Source organism: Oryx dammah, unplaced genomic scaffold (assembly GCF_014754425.2).
Source record: "Oryx dammah isolate SB20612 unplaced genomic scaffold, SCBI_Odam_1.1 HiC_scaffold_19, whole genome shotgun sequence".
Lineage (NCBI taxonomy): Eukaryota > Metazoa > Chordata > Mammalia > Artiodactyla > Bovidae > Oryx > Oryx dammah.
The window spans coordinates 35,103,443-35,126,828 of NW_024070203.1; the positions used below are offsets into that span (position 1 = coordinate 35,103,443).

Sequence of the window (23,386 nt, forward strand, 5' to 3'; positions counted from 1 at the left end):
TAAATTCAAAAGGCTCCTTTCTTACTGTGTTTAATATTGTGTTTACAAAATCAATTCAACAAATACACAGAGTGCTAATCATTGTACTCAGAGCTCAGACTATAAAAAGATGGCTTTGTCCTAAGGAAGTGTATAACCTACTGTAGGACAATAGTGTTTAAATTTTTATGTGGTCCATTATAGAACACTTGGCCAAGTACATTAACTCGCACCAAGATCACACTGATAGAGCACTATCTTCTAGGAGTTACATATACAAATATGTACAGTAGAGAATAGCACACAATGTATTTTATCGTAACTCTGCGATTTAAAAAATAAAGGAAAAATGTCTATTCTTCCTTAAGTGTTGCTTTTGGGTTAGAAGGAGACATCCATAATCCTTTCTTTTTGAATCAAAGGTCTGTATTTGCAAAATAAACAGTCAAGTTAAGGGTCTAAACTGGTGTCTACATGACAGCAATGGAAACACACACACAAAAACAAAAACGTGAAAGTATAGGTAGCAGTCTCTAACTAACTGGCCTGGAAAAAGAAAACCACCTTGGCAAGTGCCACGATTTCTTTTTCTGATAGACAATCTAAAATGAAAATAAAGAAAAAACAAAGAAGAAACATCCCGTAAGTAGCAAGTGTTTCATAGGACAAAGCACAATAAGGAGACCAAAAAGCTGAGAAATACTTTCCAAAGCAAAAGAAAAGGACAAGATGACATTCTGATTCTCCAGTTTACTAAGAACAATTACAGTGACTCCCAGAGGAACCGTCACTTTATTGACAAATTCATTCTTTTCTAAAAGCTCTAAATTATACCAATATCTATTTTCATCTTTATTCCTACTATTAGAGAGCTGATCACATTTGCTGATGAAAATGGTAGGAGTCATGTATTATTTGAGTTCTATTGTTATAAATTGGTCACAGACACAAGGATTATAATGAAACCAACTAACAGCCATCACCGAAATATGTCAACAGAACTGGACTAATTAGACTCATGAAAAAGTATAACTGAAGGAATACAAAAATTTCATAAATCTGAATACAAGAAGCTGGATTTTGAAGTGTAAAATAAAGCTTTTCTAGGTATTCGCAAATTCTCAGACTGAATTTTTGTAAAGATGGCTTCCCATGCACAAGGACTATTTCTCTATTGTTATGAGTTACATACACTACTTTTTAAAGTAGTACAAAGACAAGATTTAAATTCTGATATACTTTGGCAACTTAAGCATTTATTTTAAAGTTGACCTAGCTTTCCTTTAATAATCAGTTTTATACAACTCACCACTTTTGCATCGATTGCAACCTGAGCGAAGCCTTTCCGATTACCCCACACAATGTTGTAGGTCTCGTCACTCATCAGTGCTTCCCGAACGCCACCTGGTGAGATAGCTAGCAAGTGACCACTCCGCAGGATTTCAACACATTTTTCTCTTGGTCCATGAATAGCACAAAATACATCAAGTAATAAGCTAAACCCTGTAAGATATAGTAACATGAAGATACATCTTAAGCACTTCTTGTCCAATTTTTTGAGAACAAAAGTTTTCACAATCTACATAATGTAGTCTCTATACTTAAATCAGTACATTATTTTTTTACTTTTTTTAAACCAACAGGAACTCTTAAGATCAACATTGCTGGTAAATTAATAGCAATGTCTTATTGATCACCTCCTTCATGATCACCTATAACTCTGGCTGCATATTCAAATTCTCAATTAAAACCCCCAAGGACCTAGGAAAATAGGGATTTTTATCCCCATTTTGCAGAGGAGGAACATTGGCTCAGAGGATTGAGAGGCTTGCTCAAAGGCACACATCTGGCAAAGTGCAGGGCAGAGATTCCAGTCCAGGTGTGTCTAGTCTAAAGCTCTTCCAGTGTGTGTCATAGGCAAACACTGTTCACAGTATTTATGAGAGGGGTCAGCAACCACCCATCTAACCTTCCATTAACACCATGAAAGAGTCACTGAGGAGAACATGAATCTAACTGACCTGGACCTACCGAAACTGGCAGGCCGCAGTTAAATCTATCCAAACTAAAAGCAACCCCATGGACTGTAGCCTTCTAGGCTTCTCCGACCATGGAATTTTCCAGGCAAGAGTACTGGAATTGTTTGCCATTTCCTTCTCCAGGGGATCTTCCTAACCTAGGGATCGAAGCTGGGTTTCCTGCGTTGCAGGCAGACACTTTACCATCTGAGCCACCATGGAAGCCCCCAAAATTAAGTTACATACAGCTAATTTCACAGTAAGATTTTTTAAATCAACAATAATAGCAATATCACCAAGAGCTTTTAATAATGTTACTGTTTGACTTGGGAACAATTCATTCCAGTCTTAATATGGTACAGTCTTTCAAATTACAACTACTTATGGATGAAAGAAACAATCCTATCAGTAATTAAATATTTTAACCAACCTAAACTGAAAATTTAGAGGACTGATGTTCATAACATAGTCCTGCGAGACTGGGACATGTGTGGATGGAGAGTGAAAACTGTGCAGAATAGCCAAACTGCTCATAGGTTTAAGGGTCTGAGGCAAGATTATCAGTATTACTGAGAATAAATAATTTTTATCTTCTATTAAAAGCTCACTGATTTCACTCAATGCACTCTCAAGGTAAATGAATAAATAAGGAAGGTTTAATAAAATATTATAAGATCATAAAGATTATAAAGGGGGAAAACTTTAGAGTCAAATGCTAAATAAAAATATTCACATTCTATTGCATGCATGCTAAGTCGCTTTAGTCGTGTCTGACTCTTTGCAGCCCTATGGACTGCAAAGAATACTGGAGTGGGTTGCCATTTCCTCCTCCAGGGGATCTTCCTGACCCAGGGATCAAACCCACAATTTATGCAGCTCCTGTATTGCAGGCGGATTCTTTACTGCTGAGCCACCAGGGAAGCCCCTCACATTCTATTGTATATTTAAAAAAATGGAAGCAATCTAATGTTTCATAAGAGAAAACAAGTAAATATTTTAGTCATATATTAAAAATGTTCTTTATAAAACATGGAAAAATGTTAATGTTGCATTCATTTTTTTTAAAAGAACACAAAATAGTTTACATAAAATGAAAAAGTACAAATTAAAAATGAAGCAAAATACATAAAAATGATAACTGGGTACATGTTAGCATGATAAGACCATGTAATGATGTTATTTCCTCTAGTTTCCAAGTCTATTATAAAGTGATCACGTTACTTTCTAAAGAAATATCTTTTATAGCCAACTTACTTTACACACAAAGTGCTTTGTGTATAAAAAAAGATGGCTTTTTTAGTGACACAGGGATACTGGAAGCATTAACCACGTCTGTGAAAGGCAGTAAGTGAACTGTTATTTCATGCACTGCCTGGGGCTTAGCTGGTTGAGGGCTGGCTTTTGCTTTTATTAATCCAGAAAACATGCTATAAATTTTCTTGGCTTGTTCCCAATAATTTAGTGACAGAAGAAAATCTCAGTGAGTTTACTTTAGAATGATTCTTTTAAAATTCTTATCATGTTTGAAACCATTCAGTTTACTAATTTTTTTTTTCTTTTTTGGCTGTACCATATGGCCTGTGGGTTAGTTCCCCAACCAGGTTTGAACCTATGCCCTCAACAGTGAAAACAGAGTCCTAACTGGTGGACCACCAGGGAATTTCCTATTAATCTTTTTATTTTTATTTTATTGTGTTTTGGGGGGCCACACCACACAGCATGCAAGGTCTTAGTTTCCTGACCAGGGATCAAACCTGTTCCCCCTGCAGTGGAAGCATGGAGTCTTAACCACTGGACCACTAGACAAGTCTCCCTATTAATCTTTTCTAAAAGGCACAAAGCATTTAGGAAGATGAATATTAAAAAGAATGTAGTCCTCAAGCTCAAGAGTTTTAATTCTACCACACAAGTCAAATATGATAAGAGACATAATAGGCTATATAGATTAGGATTTTTGAGACAATATTATGTTACTATGGAAAAACAAAATATATCCTGGCTAGCTTATTTCACTAATTTTCATTTGCTATCCAACTGACAGTAATCAAACCCTGATTACTGTAGAAGTAAACTCTCAAATCAATAGCTCACGGAAAAATTCACCATATGAAAAGTTAACTACGCTCTATACCAAAATATATATTAATTGTTTGGCAAAAGTTATAATTTATTTTAGGATTTAACTTTGAAAAATAATGACTAAATACTTGTTAATAAAGAAAGAAATTAGATAATATTTTTGGCCATAATGTTTTTATATTTAGATATATTACCTAAAACAGATACTCCCAAACTGGAGTTCCAAGTGTGCTACCCTAAAAAGGCAAAAAGATTTTCCATGTAATACTATTAATAGAGAACTCAAAGATACACAGACTGTCACATAATTGGTCGTGTTCATTAAATATTCTTCTATCACCAGCTACAGTGAAAGTTTACCTGGAATTTTAAAGACAAAGTGATCCGCTACTACTCGGCAAGTTCTGCCTTTATGGATAAAAATTTTAGCCATGAAGTAGTAAAAGTCTATGGGAATAGCTCCGTGATAAAAAATGATCAGTGCTGGTCCTTCTTCTGGTATTTTTTCCATCCCATGAACTTCATAACCTGTTAGAAAAACAAAGCACAGACAATTGAAATGTATTTAACATTAGTCTATTTATACTAAGTCTTCCCTGGCGGCTCTGATGGTAAAGAATCTGCTTACAATGCAGGAGACCCAGGTTTGATCCATGAATCAGGAAGATCCCCTGGAGAAGGGCATGGCAACCCACTCCAGTATTCTTACATGGAGAATCCCATGGACAGAGGAGCCTGGCGGGCTACAGTCCATGGGGTCACAAAGTCGGACACAACTTAGTGACTAAACAACAACAAATATATACATATACATCATTCTTCAAAATTCTTCCCATTCTATTCATTCAAAACAAAGATGACTCTATAGGATCTAACTACTGCATGTGGAGAAAAAAAATGTGATGAGAGATTTGAACTGAATGTCAAGAAAATCTCTCTCCTGTAGTATGAGTGGGACTAAAGACATGCCAGCCCTCACCTCTCCTCCCACAATTCTGTGCTGGGAGTGGACTGTGGGAAACACATATAAAAGGTTGAGATAAGCTCCACACATATGTCAGTAAAAACTACCCTGCATGTTTCATCCCAGGAGGTGGGAAATGGCACTGTGCAGGAGAAGGCATGTGATCCCAGCCCTGGTCTAAGACCTGCTTTTGCCTCCCTTCTCCCCACCAGGGGTGGTTGTTATAGACCAGAGCCTCAGCTGGACCTGGCAAAGAGAAAATGGGAGCATCCAGAGGCCAAAGCCAAGGGCAATGAGGCCCAAAGAAAAAGGAAGGAAGTCTTCAGTGACTAAAGGGGAGAAGGAAAAGCAAGTTCCTGTGGCCAGATTCTCCCACACAGAGTTGCTGACCCAAGGTTGCAACTCACACAGGAAAGACACTGTGTCCAGAATACAGAAATCTGAAACTGCCAGTGTGCTTCTTTCCTTCAGTTCATCCCTTATTAGATTTGCTAAGAAACAAACATTTAAACTCTAAATATTTAGGTATAAATTTTAACAGATTCATTTTTAAAGTAGTTTATAATATCTTTGGGCTTCCCAGGTAACTGAGTGGTAAAAAATCCTCCTGCCAATGCAGGAGACTCAGGTTTGATCCTTGAGTCAGGAAGATCCCCTGGAGAAGGGCATGGCAACCCACTCCAATATTCTTGCCTGGGAAATCCCATGGACAGAGGAGCCTGGCAGACAGTCCACGGGATCGCAAAAGAGTCGCACATGACTTAGTGGCTAAACAACAACATAATATCTTCACCAAACAGATTAAGTGTGGCAACTGATTCTAGTATTGAAGAAATAAATTATTTGGTAATATATCAAATAAACTCAACAGAATGGTTTTAAAAATTAAATTTAATGATATTTCAAAATTGTGTTTCTGTACTTTTAACATTTCTTCCCAATTGCCTAATTTTAGTTCAAATAATTCAATTTACTTAGAATCAGTCACTGAAGTTGCCTGTAGTTATCAAAAGGATAGATTGTCCCAGCAGACATTCTAAGAAATAAAGAATACTTCTTTAAGGGAATCTATACAGACTATTCCTTAGCTTCCCCTTTGTTTTCCAGAATAATTTTCTTTTAAAAGAATTGACAATTAATTGAACTGCTTGCATATTACCAAATCACCGGGTTGAAAGCAGAAAAATTCAGTTTACCAGCTTTCCACTAAACCTTAAGCCCCAATATTCAACCGCATTGATCGTGAAGCATGGATGTCGTCATACCGCCCCTGGCTCAGAAAGCACCAGCGGATGGTCACACTGGTCAAACACTGTCAAGGCCTTTCAGACCCCAAAAAGGCCCATCAAGTGATGTCACATTCTTTCCTGTGTCACATGGACCAGGGCGCGTCCCACCTCCACGCTGCCCACGTGACAGCCTCTAATGGAGCACTTTCAGTCCCGCCTTCATAGAAATGCTGGGGCGCTTTACCTGCTCCTCCCTCCCTCGGACTCTATTTTCTGGTCACCACATTCTGTGTGTTTTAGAGAAAGGTAACTCTCCAAGACGGCTGTTGCCACCGTCCATCCCTCCGCTGTTCAGGGAGGAGGCCTGGACATATGCACGTTTGTGCACATTTCCAGTGGTCTGGGTCCCTTCCCCAAGAACAGCCCTGCTCTGTGACGAACGTGGCTCTCTTGTTTTATGCCGTGAAATGCATACTTATTTACCTCTCCTACTCTGCGCCTTGATCTTAAGAACTTCCCAGATTCTTTGGTTTCCCCCAGACCTTCACTCGCAGGGATTTATTTATTATGTAATAAATAACTGCCTACCACCTTGCTTCCCAGGTGGCCTAGTGGTAAAGAATCCCCCTTTCAACGTAAAGACACAGGTTCAATCCCTGGGTGGGGAAGATCCCCTGGAGAAGGAAATGGTAACCGACTCCAACATTCTTGCCTGGAGAATCCCATGGACAGAGGAGCCTGGCGGGCTACTGTCCATGGGGTTGAAAAGAGTGGGACACGACTGAAGCAACTGAGCAGGCAAGCATGCACCATAATTTCAGGTAGGGCTAATCTCCTAAGAGATGATCCCTTCCAAATGTGACACCAAAAACCTGTTTTTAAGGCTGTACACCTACACACTATGGTAAAATGACAATACCATCCTTTTGGGTCTTCCTCAGGAAAGCAAATGGACCTAAAAAGTACCTACAAAATAAAGGCAAACTCCTGGCTGGGCACAGCATTCAACTGCCTCACAACTTAATTTCAGTCTACCTTTCCAGGTTCATCCTTCCACATACTTCTCACCCAACAACAATGACCCCTTTTTGGTCCTGAATACACCCTGCATTTTACTCAGTACCAGGGTGTCTGCATGTTTGAACACAGGTGGTTTTCCTACTGTGATTATAATAATGAATCTTAGTTCTTTTCCCACAACAATGCATCTTGGACATCTACTTGATAAACACATGTAGTGATTTCTTATTGATGATGTTTTAATGGCTATAAAGTATTCCATAATGAATTCCTATCACAGTTCATTGAGCCATTTCCCTATTTAGGGAAACTGGACTGTTTCCAGTTTTTCACAAATAATTGCTGCAATGAACATTCATTTATATGCATCCTGTACACTGTGTGAGTTTACCACTAGACTGGATACTGAGACAACTGGATAGTAAGGGCAACTGACCATATGATACACCCATTTTAAATTATAACAGAAGCTACCGAATAGTCCTCCTGACTGGCTGCACTACAGTACTTTCTTAAAGGCACTGAGAGTCCCTGTCTCTACATTCTTACTCTTTAATTAAAGTCAACAAACTAATTTTTGCCAATATTTTGAGTAAAAATGATATCTTAGCATAAGTTTTAATTTGCACTTTCATAATTACTAGGGGCCTTGTGAATCTGTCATAGTTGTTGACATTTATGTTTAGGTCATTTTCAGACCACATGCTTAGACCATTTAAATTGGATTTTTTAATTTACTATTACTTTGCCAACAAAGGTCCATCTAGTCAAGGCTATGGTTTTTCCAGTGGTCATATATGGATATGAGAGTTGGATTGTAAAGAAAGCTGAGTGCCAAAGAATTGATGCTTTTGAACTGTGGTGTTGGAGAAGACTCTTGAGAGTCCCTTGGACTGCAAGGAGATCCAACCAGTCCATCCTAAAGGAGATCAGTCCTGAATATTCATTGGAAGGACTGATGTTGAAGCTGATACTTTGGCCACCTGACGCGAAGAGCTGACTCACTGGAAAAGACCCTGATGCTGGGAAAGATTGAGGGCAGGAGGAGAAGGGGATGGCAGGGGATGAGATGGTTGGATGACATCACCGACTCAATGGGCATGGGTTTGGGTAGACTCCGGGAGTTGGTGATGGACAGGGAGGCCTGGCGTGCTGTGGTTCATGGGGTCGCAAAGAGTCGGACATGACTGAGCGACTGAACTGAACTGATGTTATGCTGTAAATGACCTACCCTGATCTGCCCCATCTTTTGACACAGTTTGCAGTTATTCTCAATAGCTTTTGTTTTGCATCTTCTTTAAGATCTTCCATACTTGAAGGTCATCAAGTATTTTCCTGTCTTTTCACGCTGACCTCAAACACCACTTTTATCACTTACTACATTCATGCTTTTAACTGTTTAATGTTTGATCTACTTGTGATAATCCCTGTACCAACACTGTAATTTTAATCATGATAAATGTTGATGCTTTTGATATGATAGAGGGAAATGCCCTCTTTTATTTCCAATTTGCCTTGGTTATCCTTTACTTTTCTATATGAATTTTAGAAGTTGATGAAAAATCAGTTATATTGAATTAGTAAATGAACTGGGAGTATGGGCTGTAGAAGGGACATCTATATTACACTGAGACCTTGTATCCACTTCAACGTTTTTGAATTCCATTTGTAAAGCATATAGTTTCTCCTTAAAGTTCTTACATGTTAGATTTAGTCTCAAATAGAATGTTTTATTTCCATTTTAAAAATGATTATTGGTATTATGTGATTTTGTGTTTAAGCAAACTTATCAGTACTAGTAAGTGGATTCGCTTAGTTCTTTCAGGCCTCTTATCTCTTTACTTATTTCCAGGAGCTCCTAGAGAATGTTAAATAGTAAAAGTTGAGAGCAGCCTTGTCCTATTTCCTTCTTATGGGAGTTGCTTTTACCACTTCTCTAATGTGGATCAGTTTTGTTGAATATTTCTGGAACTTTATTAAAGTAGTACCTTTAGTCTTCACCTACTAAGTTTTTTTTTTACCATAAGTACTGAATTTTATAAAATTACTTTGAGACTGACCTACAAATCTCCCTTTTGTGTTCTCCTTAGTTTTGATAGCAAAGTTCTGCTATCCTTGTAAAATAAACTGTTTAACTCCACTTTTTCCTACACTCTCACTTTAAGAGGGGCATTATCTGTTCCTTAAAAGTTTAGTGTAACTTGTGGGCTCTCAGCCCTTTGTGAAGAGAGGAGGGTATAGACTTTGATCACTGTTTCAATATTTATTGTATGATTATTGGTCTGCTCTGTTTCTCTCTCCTTCTTGAACCAATTTTGATCATTTCTCTTTCCCTTCAAAAAAAACTATGTATTTAATTTTTAAATATAATGGTGTGAAGTGAAGTGAGGTGAAGTGAAAGTCGCTCAGTCATGTCTGACTCTTTGCAACCTCATGGACTATACAGTCCACAGAATTCTCCAGGCCAGAATACTGGAGTGGGTAACCTTTCCCTTCTTCAGGGAATCTTCCCAACCCAGGGATCAAACCCAGATCTCCCGCATTGCAGGCAGATTCTTCACCAACTGAGTCACCAGGGAAGCCCAAGAACACTGGAGTGGGTAGCCTATCCCTTCTCCAGTGGATCTTCCCGACCCAGGAATCAAACCAGGGTCTCCTGCATTGCAGGTGGATTCTGTGAAATAGTTACTCAGTTATTTCCCCACTCATTCTTCAAAACCTTGTTTAAGAACTACTTCCTCCATGAATAGTGCTTTCACTTTTGTCTCATAGAAACAGGAATGGACACTTATTGAGTATTCATCTGCCAGGCACTGTATTGGACCCATAGTAATTATGTCATATGGTCCTCACAGAATTCCTGCACTGATGAGGAAACCCAAGGAAGCAAAACCCACATAACCAACTACTCAAGGTCACACAGTAGCGGGGAGGGGAGCAGGGGAGGGCGGCTGTGTCCCTGCCCCTCACCACACCTCCTACCAGAGGTGTGCCCAGGCTAACCTGCACCTGAGATTGTCAAATGCTTGTGGCCATCCACTCACTGAGTTGTGCAATCACTTTAGTGAGTTACTGTCAGCATTTTCTTTTTAAATAAGACAGAGCAGGACAGAAAACAGAGCAGATCATATGAAGACAGTCTCTACACACTTGATGAAGTAGATATACCTGTGTGTAGACACTGGATGGCAGAATGCATTTCTTGCTAGCAACAAGAGTCAAAACCTTGACAGCCTAAAAATGTGCCTTGAAAATACTAGGAATCTTGAACACAGTAGGTGTGTGACGTTGAACTTAATAATGACCAAGAGGCAAGTGATGTATTTTAGTGCTTTCCAAATTATTGGAACAAGATGCTCTATAATTATGACAGCTAACATTTGTTGAATTTTTATTACATAATAGAAATTATTCTAAGTATTTTATATCAAGATTCAATGAATCCTTACACAACCCATTTTATAGAAGAGGAAAATGAAGTTCAGAAAAGTTTAGTATCTTGTTTGAAGAGAAAGGTTATTTACATAGCTTTAAAGGAGCTCTTCCAAGACATTTATCAATTAAAAAGTAAAAACTAGCAACTCTGTGGTGGAGAAACCTAGCAGACACCTCCTCAACCAAGTGATCAAAGTCACCATCACCAGTAATAACACGTGTTAATATCAGGCACCTTGGATACAATGTACTGAGAATGCACCATCAGTGAGAGTCTGGTCAAAAATGCACAACTTCAAATTAATTATGAAAAACATCATACCTAAATTAAGAGACAGTCCACAAAATCACTGAGCAGTACTCTGCAAAAGTGTGAAGGTTGTAAAGACAAAAAATCTGTTTTAAATTGGAGAAGATATGACAACTAAAAGCAGGATGGGATCCTGGTAAAAGGACTCTGGCAGGGAACCTGGTAAGATTTGAATAACACCTGTAGTTTGGTTGATAATGTTGTACCACCGTCAATCTGATAACTGTACAAACGGTTATGTAAGATGCTAACATTAGGGGAAGCTGAGTGAAAAGCAGCAGGAACTCTGGACTATTTTTGCAACTTTTCTGTAATTCTAAAAATTTTTTTAAATGAAGTTTTAAAAAGTCCTAATTGTTGAAAAGAAAGGGAGGAGGAAGAGGGAGAAGGGAGAAACGGCAAAGGAAGCGAGGTAACCTGCCCGAGGTCATCCAGCTGTGACTGGGGAGAGGCTGGTTTGAGCTCCAGCTGGTGGACCCAGGCGTCCTTCCCTGTGTGAGACACAGGAAGTGAAAGGAAACTCTAACCCACCTGAAGGCCACCTGAAGGAGAGTGGGAATGTTCTCTTGAAACCCCAATTTAATTTTCCATTAAAAAAACTCTTCTACAATTCTATAAAGCAGTTATCCTTCAATTTAAAAATAAATTTAAATATATATATATATATGCAAAAAAAAAAGGAAAAAAAACCCTACTACCTGTGGTTTAACTTGGAGGACCCTTTTAGTGAATAAAATATGTCCATGTTTTTAAAAATTATAATAAATGTGAAGTAAAAAAAAGTCAAAATTGCTATAATTTAAAGGCTGTAAACAACTTGAAGGTGGGGACCTCATTGACAGACTACCTAAAAATGCAGGTATTTAAAGAAATATCAGATTCATGTTCCTTGATGTAGTAGAATCAGAGAATGGTTTGCAAAATGCCAGAACACTTACATAATATACAGTAGAGGGTAAAATTTAAGTTCAAAACAGGAAACACTGGATAGATTCTTGTATAAAAATACTTATAGTAAACCAATTACAAACAAACAACAGTGTAACAGGTAACTAACTAAATTAGCTATAGGATTTACAGAGTCTATACAGTTATTACAACTCCTGTAAGAAGGCTTAGTGACATGAAGATACTAGTCTGCCACACAAATAGAAAGCAATAAACACACCAGAATTCAATGGCATGGCAAATTTTAGGTAACTGTTATTTTCTTCTCCATATTTATTTTTACTTTCCACATTTTCTACAGTGAACATTTTTATTAGTTAAAAACTTCTCTGAAGATTCTTTACAAAGCATAAATTAGAACTGATTTGACATCAATACAAAATCTGAATGTGCATACAAATGCCTATTGTGTATGTCACTAAAAGAGTGGAGAAAACCGTTTTAAAAAGCATCACCTATCATAACAGAACATTAAAACAGGGTAGTAATTTATATTTTTACTTCCTCTGAGCCATAGGGGCATATTTAGAATACATCAGAAAAATAAATACTTCAAGATTATATACTCGCTTACAAAATAAGTTCAACACTTGAATTTATAGAAATTAAATGTCTCCTGAAATATAAATAAATTCAAATTCCTTACTATATGCATTATCCTGAAATATGGGGGGTTACAAGTGGGAGGGGGACATAGACTCCCAAGCCCTATAAACCAGGCCACTGCCTCTCTGTCTCACTGCTGTACAGACAATGAACAATAGCCGTCTACACAGATGCTCTGGTCATGGAATGTGGAGACACCATCCCACGGTGGGTGAACAGCACCAGAGGGTGTGAGGGCTGTGCTGACTGGCAAGGGCATTGGTATTAGCAGGTAAATAGTAAATTCCCTGCATCCGTAGCATGTGTTTCCTGTCTGCGTACCCTCTGACGACCACTGCTGGGAGTCTGAGCCCCCAGCCAGGGACAGACCTGCTGCACAGCATGCCTCAGAGATGCACAGGCCGAGACCCGGAAACCAGGGGCTGCGTCCTGGCTCTTCTCCCTGGTGTCCTAGCGGCCTTGCGCAAATGACCACCTCTCTGTTCTTCAGTTTCCTTATGAGAAAACTGTAAAATGGAGATAAGACATGGGCTCCATCTACTGTGTTATAAGAACTGATGCATGTTAAGCATTTGACACCGGATGGCATGGTCAAGTGCTCAAAATGACTTGCAGGCATATGTAAAGTGACAACACATTAGCTGAGTAAGTCACACAGTGACTTTGAAATGAGGCAAACAGAAAATGGGTAAATTCTGGTATATAGATTATATTTACTTTTAAAATATTACTACTTAATATTTCAGTGTTTAAAAATCTCGACACTGGGAAAGTCAAACTTATTTTGAACAAAATGGAAGTAAACATTAAATAATTAAAGCACTTTCAAAACAGTTTTCTATACTGTTTTAATTCATCTCTTACTCTTTTAGATGTTAAATATTCATTTTTTAATTTTAGCTTATTGTCATATTCTACACAGCTATATGGTTCTTTGTTTAATGGAAACAAATGTTTTTAGAAGAAAATCACTTTAATAAAGATATACATGTGCACCACACATGCAAACAGAGAACAGAAAGCAGTAACTCTCCCCTCCATCATATTTTTCAACATCTCTTCAATCAACCACAGGGACGATGACAGGGTATCAGTGCACCCACACCAGCAGGAGCTCAGAGCACAGAGCGATCTGCTTACCATGCCAGACAGCCGCATGTCCGTCCCACAGGGTCGCCACCGTCTTCCTCGCGCCATCCCACAGATTATGGGAGTAGGCTTCTTTTAGCACATTCTTCCTCTTATAAATGTGTAAAAAAATGATAGTAAGGTAGAGCAGAAAGATAGTGAAGTAAGGGAGTATTAAAAGGAGGAGTGGTGTGAAAACCCACAAGAGGTAGTTTGCAAAATTCCAGTAGTCCTCCAAATGCTCCACACCCAGCCACGCTTCAAGTACATGGATGAGACAAGTCATGGAGGGCATGGAGTCCTGTCCCACACCACAACTTTGGTTCTTGTTGGTCATTTTTCTTTAGGTGGAAAAGGCAAACGCGGTCTCTTTCTTCATCGTCATGGCAGGTCTTCAACTTAGCCACTAGAAGGAAGAAATAATCCAGTGTGATTCTCTTCGCAGCTGAGAGGTTAACTGTTTTGGTCTACGTAAAAATATGGTGCAGAGTCATTTCTTAATACCAAAAATGAGTCAGTTGTTAACTGTTAACTTCGTTGAAGATTTACATGTGAAAATGGGTATCCTCTGTCCACTTGTGAAGCGTGCTGGACTTAGCTTCTGAAAATAACTCACAAGCTATGGTTACGAGAGGAAAACAAAGCCGATGAATGAAACTGCAGCTTGATCTGAATAATTTGACTATATCTTAAGTGAATCATACTGAGCATTTGTATCTTAAACTAACTTATGTTGAGATAACTATTCTTCACAGAAGAAAACATCAATATCTGATGCAATAAAAGTAACCCAATTCTTTAGGAAATGACAACATATGTTTTGGGGTATTATCTTTTACAAGCAGGTTTACAGAAAAGCTCTCTGATCCTTTTAAGTTATACAATAATAAAAATTTACCAACATAGTTTTTATCTTATATGTCACTAAAATTTCTCTTGTATCTTAAATGACTGAAGAAACAGAGCATACAATTATTTTATGTCACTCCCTAAAGCATTCACTTAACTTACCAGAAATTAGATAAATATTTTGTCCCAAGTTTCAATGTCTGTATTCTGGAAAACACCATATACAAATCGAAGAAAAATATGATTTTAAAAAAGATAACCATTAATACCTAGAGACAGAATTTCCATAAAATAAATGGCAAGAGACATAAACACAACGTGTGACAAACATGTTTCCTGCCCTACACCAGCGTATCATAATTCAAAATTATACTCATGCTACCAAAGCTTTTAGTGAGGACCTCTATGTACTGTTTTAGCTATTAAACGGTTCCTCTATTCACGGGCTTTCCCAGGCAAGAATACTGGAGTAGGTTGCCATTTCCTCCTCCAGGGGATCTTCCTGAACCAGGGATCAACCCACATCCCCTGCATTGCAGGCAGATTCTTTACCACTGAGCCACCTAGGAAGCCCCTGTACTCTAAACACCCCCACCTAAGACGTTTTTTAATTCATAGTTACAGAAAACTGTGCTTCTTTAGAGAAAAAATATGAAGTTAGGATGTGTAACAGGCAATGTGTCTTTTTAGTAACTGCTGGATAAGCTGATGGTCAAACATGATATTCGATGACACAACTGTATTAGCCCTCATGATTACAATGTCCTACATAAGATATCCTTCTTCCATTCCTATGTTATCTGCTTCTGATTCTATTCTTAGAGATATTTTATCATTATTCCATACCATATAACCTTAATGAAAATCATCTCAAATCCTTTGTGGATGAGATGGGAAAGGAAAAAAATGATAGAGATTGAGGGAGAGGGAGACAAGATGTATAAAAGAGCAATCATGTGATGTCTTGAAGCCAAGATTATCTTGCTAATAAACTAGCGTGTTGGCAGCACACAGAATCGACTTATTCTTCCAGGGATGGAGGTGTGTCCAATTTCCTGGTAACCCATAGCACTTATCTGTGAGAAATCTGGGCCCGTGGTGGTAACAGCAGGTAGACACAGCACACACTGAGCCCACAATCTGTGTTTTATTTACATCACATTTTAAACAACCCATCAAAAGAGTCAACCAGAAGGAAATGGCAACCCACTCCAGTATTCTTGCCTGGATAATTCCACGGACAGAGGAACCTAGCGTGCTACAGTCCATGGGGTCACAGAGAGTTGGACACAGCTGAGTGACTAAACATAAACATACACAGAGTTAAACCACTAAAATTTATCAGTGTTTGAGCATTCAGAGTAAAACAACACAGTAAAACTTCCTACTTTTTAAAATAAGAACTTTCCTCACTGGGTGGCTATCATCAAAAAAAAAAAAAAGAGGAAAATAACAAGTGATATTGATGATATAGCAAAATGAGAACCTTTGTACATTGCCAGTGGGAATATAAAATAGTGCAGTCACTGTGGAAACCAGTTTGGCAGGGCTCAAAAAGTTAGCATAGAGTTACCCCTGGACCCAGTAATTCTTATCCTAGGTATACACCCGAGAGAACTGAAAACAAATTCACAGAAAAATCTGCATGCAGTTGTTGACAGCAGCATTTAGTCATGATAGCCAAAAAAAATGGAAACAACTCAAATGTACATCAGTTGATGGATAAAAATATGCTATAGCCAGAAAAAAGATTACTCAGGCACAAAAAGAAATGAAGTACCAGTTCATACCACAATATAAGTGAACCCTGAAAACATTATACTAGGTAGAAAAAAAAAAAGTCAGATACTGAAGGCCACATCTTACATGATTTCATTTCTATGAAACACCCAGAACAGGTTAATCCACCCAGACACAAAGGTTAGTGGCTGCCAGGGGCTGGCGGCAGGGCAATGACAAGCGACTGCCAATGGAAACAGAGGTGTCTTTGAGAGACAATAAAAACGTCCTGGAACTAGATGGTAGTGATAGCTGTACGACCTTGTGAATATACTAAAAACCACCGACTGGCACATTTTTAAAATGGTGAATATTGTGATGAATTATATCTCAACAGAGAGAGCTTTTGAAAATTGTTAATACATTAAAATTTATGATAGCCTCTCTAATATGTTAAAAGCTTTTCCCAGGCCTGAAAACCAATCATTTTGGTGAGCTGACCCTTACTGCTTAATAGAACTGTCCCAGTAATCTAGTCTCATTTCCAATTTTTAATAGGATTCTAAAATCTCATGATTTTAAAACCTTTAGTACCTCCCTCCACCCAAATTGGTAACAGAACTCTATCTCTTACCCCGGCCACATTCTGATCTATTACACATGCTTCACACACACAGTAGAGTGGAGAGGGACAGTGCACAGGTTGACTCCCAGGGACAGAGGCTGCGAGGACCCATCACAAGATCCAGCCACCTGGTAACAGCACCCCATGTACCACACACAAGAACCTCCTCCACAAATGGTCAACCCTTCGATTTAAAACATTCCAGAACAGAAAACTCAAAAGGTGTCCATTCCACCTTCAAAGGTCTGTGTCTGTGCTCAGTCATGTCCAGCTCTTTGTGAACCCATGAACTGCAGCCCTCCAGGCAAGAATACTGGAGTGGGTTGCCATTTCCTACTCCAAGGAATATTCCTGACCCAGGGATTGAACTGAACCTGTGTCTCCTATATCTCCTGCATTAGCAGGCAGGTTCTTTACCATTGTGTCACCTGTTTGAGCAAAGACCTGAGGATGTGAGGAATCAAACCACGTGCGCCTTTGGAAGAGAATTCCTGGCTGAAAGAATGGTAAGCACAAGCGATGTGTACTTTGGGGTGGAGTGAGGAGCAGAAAAGCAGGCAGGCGGAGGAAGAGGGGTGGGGTGGGCAGTTGGAAACAGAGACTACTGTAGAATTTTGTGGGCTAGCTTTTACCTAAGTGAGAGGGAAGAGGTGTCAGAAGGATGAGATTCCCAACTTCAGTTCTCAATGACGGCTGTGTCGAGAATACGCTGTACAGGGGGCAATAGGAAGTTACTGTGGTCACCAAGATGAGTCATGAAGGTGGCAGGACAAGTGTGCAGAGGGAAGGCTATAAGAGACGGTAAACTTCTGGATATATTTTGAGGATAAAGCCAACAGGATGCACTGGTAAATGAATGTAGAACATGAATAAGAGGAGAAGTCTGGATGGCCACATGTTTTCAGGCAACATGGGTGGGTACACGGCAGAGTTTGCCCCTTATTGTGGAACCCAAGACAAGTTACAGAATATCTCTTTGCCTCAGTTTCTGCATCTACAAATGAGGATAACAGTATCAACCGAATAAAACTGTCTTGAAGTCCAAGACGGCAGAGTAGAACGTGCACGCATCTTCTCATTCTTCAGTGCAAAGAAATAGAGGAAAAGAACAGAATGGGAAAGACTAGAGATTGCTTTAAGAAAATTAGAGCTACCAAGAGAACATTTCATGCAAAGATGGGCTTGATAAAGGACAGAAATGGTATGGACCTAACAGAAACAGAAGACATTAAGAAGAGGTGGCAAGGATACACAGAACTATACAAAAAAGATCTTAATGACCCAGATAACCACGATAGTATGATCACACTCAGGTAGAGCCAGATATCCTGGAATGCAACGTCAACTGGGCCTTAGGAAGCATGACTATGAACAAAGCCAGTGGGGGTGATGGAATTCCAGCTAAGCTATTTCAAATCCTAAAAGGATGACAGTGTGTAAGTGCTGCACTCAATATGCCAGCAAATTTGGGAAACTCAGCAGTGGCCACATGATTGGAAAAGGTCAGTTTTCATTCCAATCCCAAAGAAAAGCAATTCCAAAGAATGTTCAAACTATAGCACAATTGCAGTCATCTCACATGCTAGGAAAATAATGCTCAAAATTCTCCACACTAGGCTTCAACAGTATGTGAACAGAGAACTTCCAGATGTTCAAGCTAGATTTAGAAAAGGCAGAGGAAACAGACCAAATTGCCAACATCCACTGGACCAAGAGAGTGCCAGAAAAACATCTACTTCTGCTTTGACTATGCCAAAGCCTTTGACTGTGCGGATCACAATAAACTGTGGAAAATTTTTCAAGAGAGGGGAATACCAGACCACCTTACCTGCCTCCAGAGAAATCTATACGCAAATCAAGAAGCAACAGTTAGAACCTGACATGGAACAAAGGACTGGTTCGAAATCAGGAAAGGAGTACGTCAAGGATATATATTGTCACCCTACTTATTTAACTTATATGCAGAGTACATCATGCAAAATGCAGGGCTGGATGAATCACAAGCTGGAATCAAAATTGCCAGGAGAAATATCAATAACCTCAGATATGCAGATGACACCACCCTTATGGCAGAAAGCAAAAAGGAAGCCTCTTGATGAAAGTGAAAGAGGAGAGTGGAAAAGTTGGCTTAAAACTCAATATTCATGGGAGCCAGTCCCATCACTTCATGGCAAACAGATGGGGAAACAATGGAAACAGGAACAGACTTTTATTTTCTTGGGCTCCAAAATCACTGCATGGTGACTACAACAATGAAATTAAAAGATGCTTGCTCCTTGGAAGAAAAGCTATTACAAACCTAGAGAGCAGAGACATTACTTTGTGACAAAGGTCCTTCCAGTCAAATCTATGGTTTATCCAGTAGTCATGTATAGATATGAGAGTTGGACCATAAAGAAAGCTGACCACCGAAGAATTGATTCTTTTGAATTGTGACGTTGGAGAAGACTCTTGAGAGTTCCTTGGACTGCAAGGAGATCCAACCAGTCCATCCTAAAGGAAATCAGTCCTGAATATTAACTGGAAGGACTGATGCTGAAACTGATGCTCCAATACTTTGGCCACCTGATGAGAAGAACTGACTTACTGGAAAAGACCCTGATGCTGGGAAAGATTGAAGGCAGGAGGAGAAGGGGACGACAGAGGATGAGAAGGTTCGATGGCATCACTGACTCAATGGACATAAGTCTGAGCAAGCTCCAGGAGCTGGCAATGGACAGGGAAGCCTGGCATGCTGCAGTCTGTGGGGTCCAAAGAGTCAGACACGACTGAGCAACTGAACAGAATAAGACTGTGTGAACAAAGCTTAGAAGAGTGCCTTCCATCAGAAAAGCACTAAACAAGCATGACCATCATCAGCTTGCTTGTAAAAAGAGGGAGCTGCTGGAAGAACAGGTTTAGGCATCCCAGGAAATCCTGGCCATCAGGAATTCAGGTTTGAACAAACACATCCAGGTTGTACTGGAAATCCAAGTGAAGATGTTCAACAGACAGCTAGACATAGCAGAGTTTCACAGGAAGGTCAGAGCTAGAGTAATACATCTGGGAGTCAACAACATACAGCCCAGTACTGAAAACTGGAAAACTAAAGAATATCCTTCTAGGGAGTGAACATAAAATAAAAAAGCTTCCATGACTGAGCCTTGCGGCCCTGAATATTTTAGAAGCTGGGAAGCCAATGAGCAACTAACACCCTCCTTCCAGAAGTGGCATCGTGGACATCAGAGTAAGAAAGGAGGAGTCCTCAATGGTGCTGGGAGGTCTAGTAAGATGAGGAATGATAAGTGATCCTTGGATTTCAGAGGCACTGGCCAGCCCTGCAACAACAGTTTTGATTCAGTGGGAGATAAAAGGTGAAGTAGGTTCAAGAAAGAATGGGAGGGAATGAACTGGAAATAGCAAATATTCAGTGGAATGTTGTTGCATAAAGGCACAGAAAAACAGGTTGGTGGGGAATGTGGGTCAAGTTTGTTGTTGTCTCACCATGAACGAAACTAGTGCAGTTTTTAATACCAATGATGATGTGTCAATGGGTGAATGAGAAACGGATGATCAAGAGAGAAGATAATTGCCAGGGCCCGGGCCAGAGGGGATAGAATACAGCGTACAAGAAAGAGGATGGCACGAAGAAGACTTACATCACTGATTATGAATTCATGTATTCAATAGTCATCAAGCAAGTATGCAGTTTGTGCTGGGCACTATTCTAAACACAGGAATGTATCAGTAAACAAAATAGATGGTTATATGTGAAAACATGCAAAAGTACTTAGGATAATATGCCCAGGACATGTTAGTCACCTAAGCAATGTTGGCTAACTAAATACAGATAGAGGTGAATTTGTTCATCCAAATCTTCGACAAAAATATGGGCCAAGATAGAGTCCTAAAACCTTTCACAAGAGAACTATCCAAGGAATTTAAATAACAAGCTTTTGAGTTGATAGAATACTCATAAGAAAATGAGAAAATAGCTTTAGATCTCAGTGAATACCACCTCTTAATTGTGCAGAAAAGTTAAAAACAGAAAGCCAAGTAGACTTACCCAGTTACTAAATTAATTTAGGGAAAAACTGAGTCAAAATTAAAACCCAGTCCTACTTTCTACTTTGATTTTCATTATACTTTTTAAGTCTCACTCCCTCTCTGAAAGAAAGGCTAAAAATATTAACATTGCAATTTCTCTTCCCTCTACTTCTGCCTGGCCCTTTGCCCCCTCCAATTTACCACAGGCTGTACATGACTCCCTACCACTTTATTTTCATCCAGTAAAAACTATCACTGTTTAAAAGATGTTCTGGAGGAGATTTATTTTAGTTATTAAGATTCCAGAGTATTTCCTAAGCCCCACCCCCCAAAAAAACTCTCCAATGACACACAGTTCTATGCATCATATACTTTCCCATCTGGAATTCACGTAACTTGTGAGGAAAAGCTGCCAAGTTGAAATATCAGCATGTCGATGCTGCTGCTGAGGAACATTTACAGTAACTGACTTTGTAGATGTTAAAATGAGAATATTTTAAAAACCAGTAAAACAGAGGGCTATTTTGTTTTCTATAAAACCTTGAGGAAATAAATCTATTCTTTTTTTTAATCATTACCAGTATTTTCACCACCATGGATGGTAGCAGATTCATTTCTTATTTTTAGTATAGGAGCCAAATTGCAGATATGTTGAAAATGCCAGTTACAAGAACTACTCACTGAAACACTAATTAATTTTTCCTTTTTCTTTTTGTGTATTTCATAATGGTTTAACAGGGTTCTTATACTCAGTTTCAGTGAATAAGCATTCTACTTCAAACCATTAATAAAGCAGAAGTTTGTTTATCTAATATTTCAGTTATGCTATCTGACAAAATCAACCATCTTATCTTTTGGCTTTCAAGCTTCAGACTCTTAAGTTCTGATCCGAATTCCCTTTCAAGATGTTTTTTCTTTTTCAATCCTAGAATGTCCCTCGATTCCTAGTTAAAATCTTCCACTCTGTTTGATAATTGCTGTTCTACCCTTATTTTTTTAACTGACCTTTTCCCCCAAATGTTACACATCCGTACTAGTGTATCTATAATTGTGCAGCACTCTTATCTTCTTGAGTCACTAACATGAGTAAGAAAGCAGTAAGGAAGCATGGGCATGAATTTGAGCAAACTCGGGGAGACACTGGAGGACAGAGGTGCCTGGCATTCTGCAACCATGGGGTCGCAAAGAGGCGGACTCAACTGAACCACAACAAACGATCCGGGAATAAACACTTCATTTGAATATTAAACTTCTATTTCCACCGACCAGTAAAAGCGGCCAGAACATGAGGGGCCATTCTAAACCTCTGGATTTTATTTCAGCTGTTACTTATTCTGGGCTTCCCTGGTGGCTCAGTGATAAAGAATTCGCTTACCAATGCAGGAGACTCAAGAGATGGGGGGTCGATACCTGGGTTGGGAAGATCCCCTGGAGTAGGAAGGAATACCAAACGAACTTCAGGACCCACAGCACAAACCAAGTCCTAAGTGCTCCACAAGCTTCAAGTATGAAAGTGTTTCCTGGAGGAAGTTGTCTGGGCGATCTCAACCAATGCCAAGCACTGCTTTTTTCAAATCCAGCAGAGCTGATCCAGTTTTCCACATCCTGGTTTGGACAGACGTATCTTTAAGTACTGATCAGCAGTCCTGTTTTACAGGCTGCAAAACTCGGAGACCGAGACAGACCCAGGCGCCTCCAGAGTAGGTACCCATCCAGACTATTAACAGCACTGGTGAGAAGTCTGATGCTCATGGTTCTCTTCCATCCTTCCCAGCCGCCCTACGAAGCAGGTGCTACTCATCACCCTTATTTACAGACTCTTACAGCCAGGTTCGGGGGGTCAAGTGGCCAGCCCTGGTCACGAAGGTGGTATGAAGGGCATCGACCAGGACTCCCTCCGAGCCGGACGCGGCCCCCTCCCCAACACCACACAAGGGGGTGCCACTCGCATCCCCATCAGAGCGGCCCCGGAGGCAGGCAGGGAGCGGAGACACCTCGCCCCCAACCCAAGTGGAGGCCACACCCGCCGAACTGCAGCGTTGGGGCGCAGTGGGGAGATGCAGGCCAAGGTGAACTGGCTCGTTGTCCCCCAGGCAGGGCCTCCCCTGCCGGCCACTCCGGGGCCCGAGCCGAACCCCGAGTCCAGGGGGAGCCTGGGGACTCCGCGGGGCCCCGATGAGACCAGACGCGCGGCCTTGGAGCCGCGGCCCGGGAGACTGGCCGGGGGCCGAGGAGCGCAGGGTTCGAGGAAGCCTAGACGGGGACGACGCACCTAGAGCGAAAAGCAGAGGCAGCTCTGCTCGCTCTCACCCTGGAGCAGCGGCGGGAGCTCCTCAGTGGCTCACCCGGGGAAGCGGAGACACTCGAGCAGCCGTTCTCCCCGAGCGACGCGGGAGGGAAAAGCCAAGCGCCGGCTGCATCCCGGACAGTGTTGTGTGCTACACTGCTCGT

At 40.1% G+C, this 23,386-nt stretch overlaps 1 protein-coding gene across 11 annotated transcripts in view; it reads right to left on the bottom strand.

Moving 5' to 3' along the window:
* Nucleotides 1-23,380, bottom strand: part of TMEM68 (transmembrane protein 68) — a 33,959-nt gene extending 10,579 nt beyond the window's left edge. Inside the window, exons 1-5 of one of the 11 annotated variants that reach the window (XM_040261241.1) lie at nucleotides 23,208-23,346; nucleotides 14,221-14,335; nucleotides 13,729-14,122; nucleotides 4,437-4,604; nucleotides 1,289-1,482 (exon numbers count right to left, since the gene is read on the bottom strand). In XM_040261241.1, coding sequence (XP_040117175.1) covers nucleotides 1,289-1,482; nucleotides 4,437-4,604; nucleotides 13,729-14,053 — 687 coding nt within the window. In that variant the 5' untranslated portion in view covers nucleotides 14,054-14,122; nucleotides 14,221-14,335; nucleotides 23,208-23,346. Of the gene's footprint in view, nucleotides 1-1,288; nucleotides 1,483-4,436; nucleotides 4,605-13,728; nucleotides 14,699-14,727; nucleotides 14,773-23,207 lie in introns of those variants that run through there. The other 10 variants (XM_040261242.1, XM_040261236.1, XM_040261233.1 and 7 more) reach the window with 10 other exon arrangements.
* Between the last annotated feature and the right edge of the window lie 6 nt (nucleotides 23,381-23,386).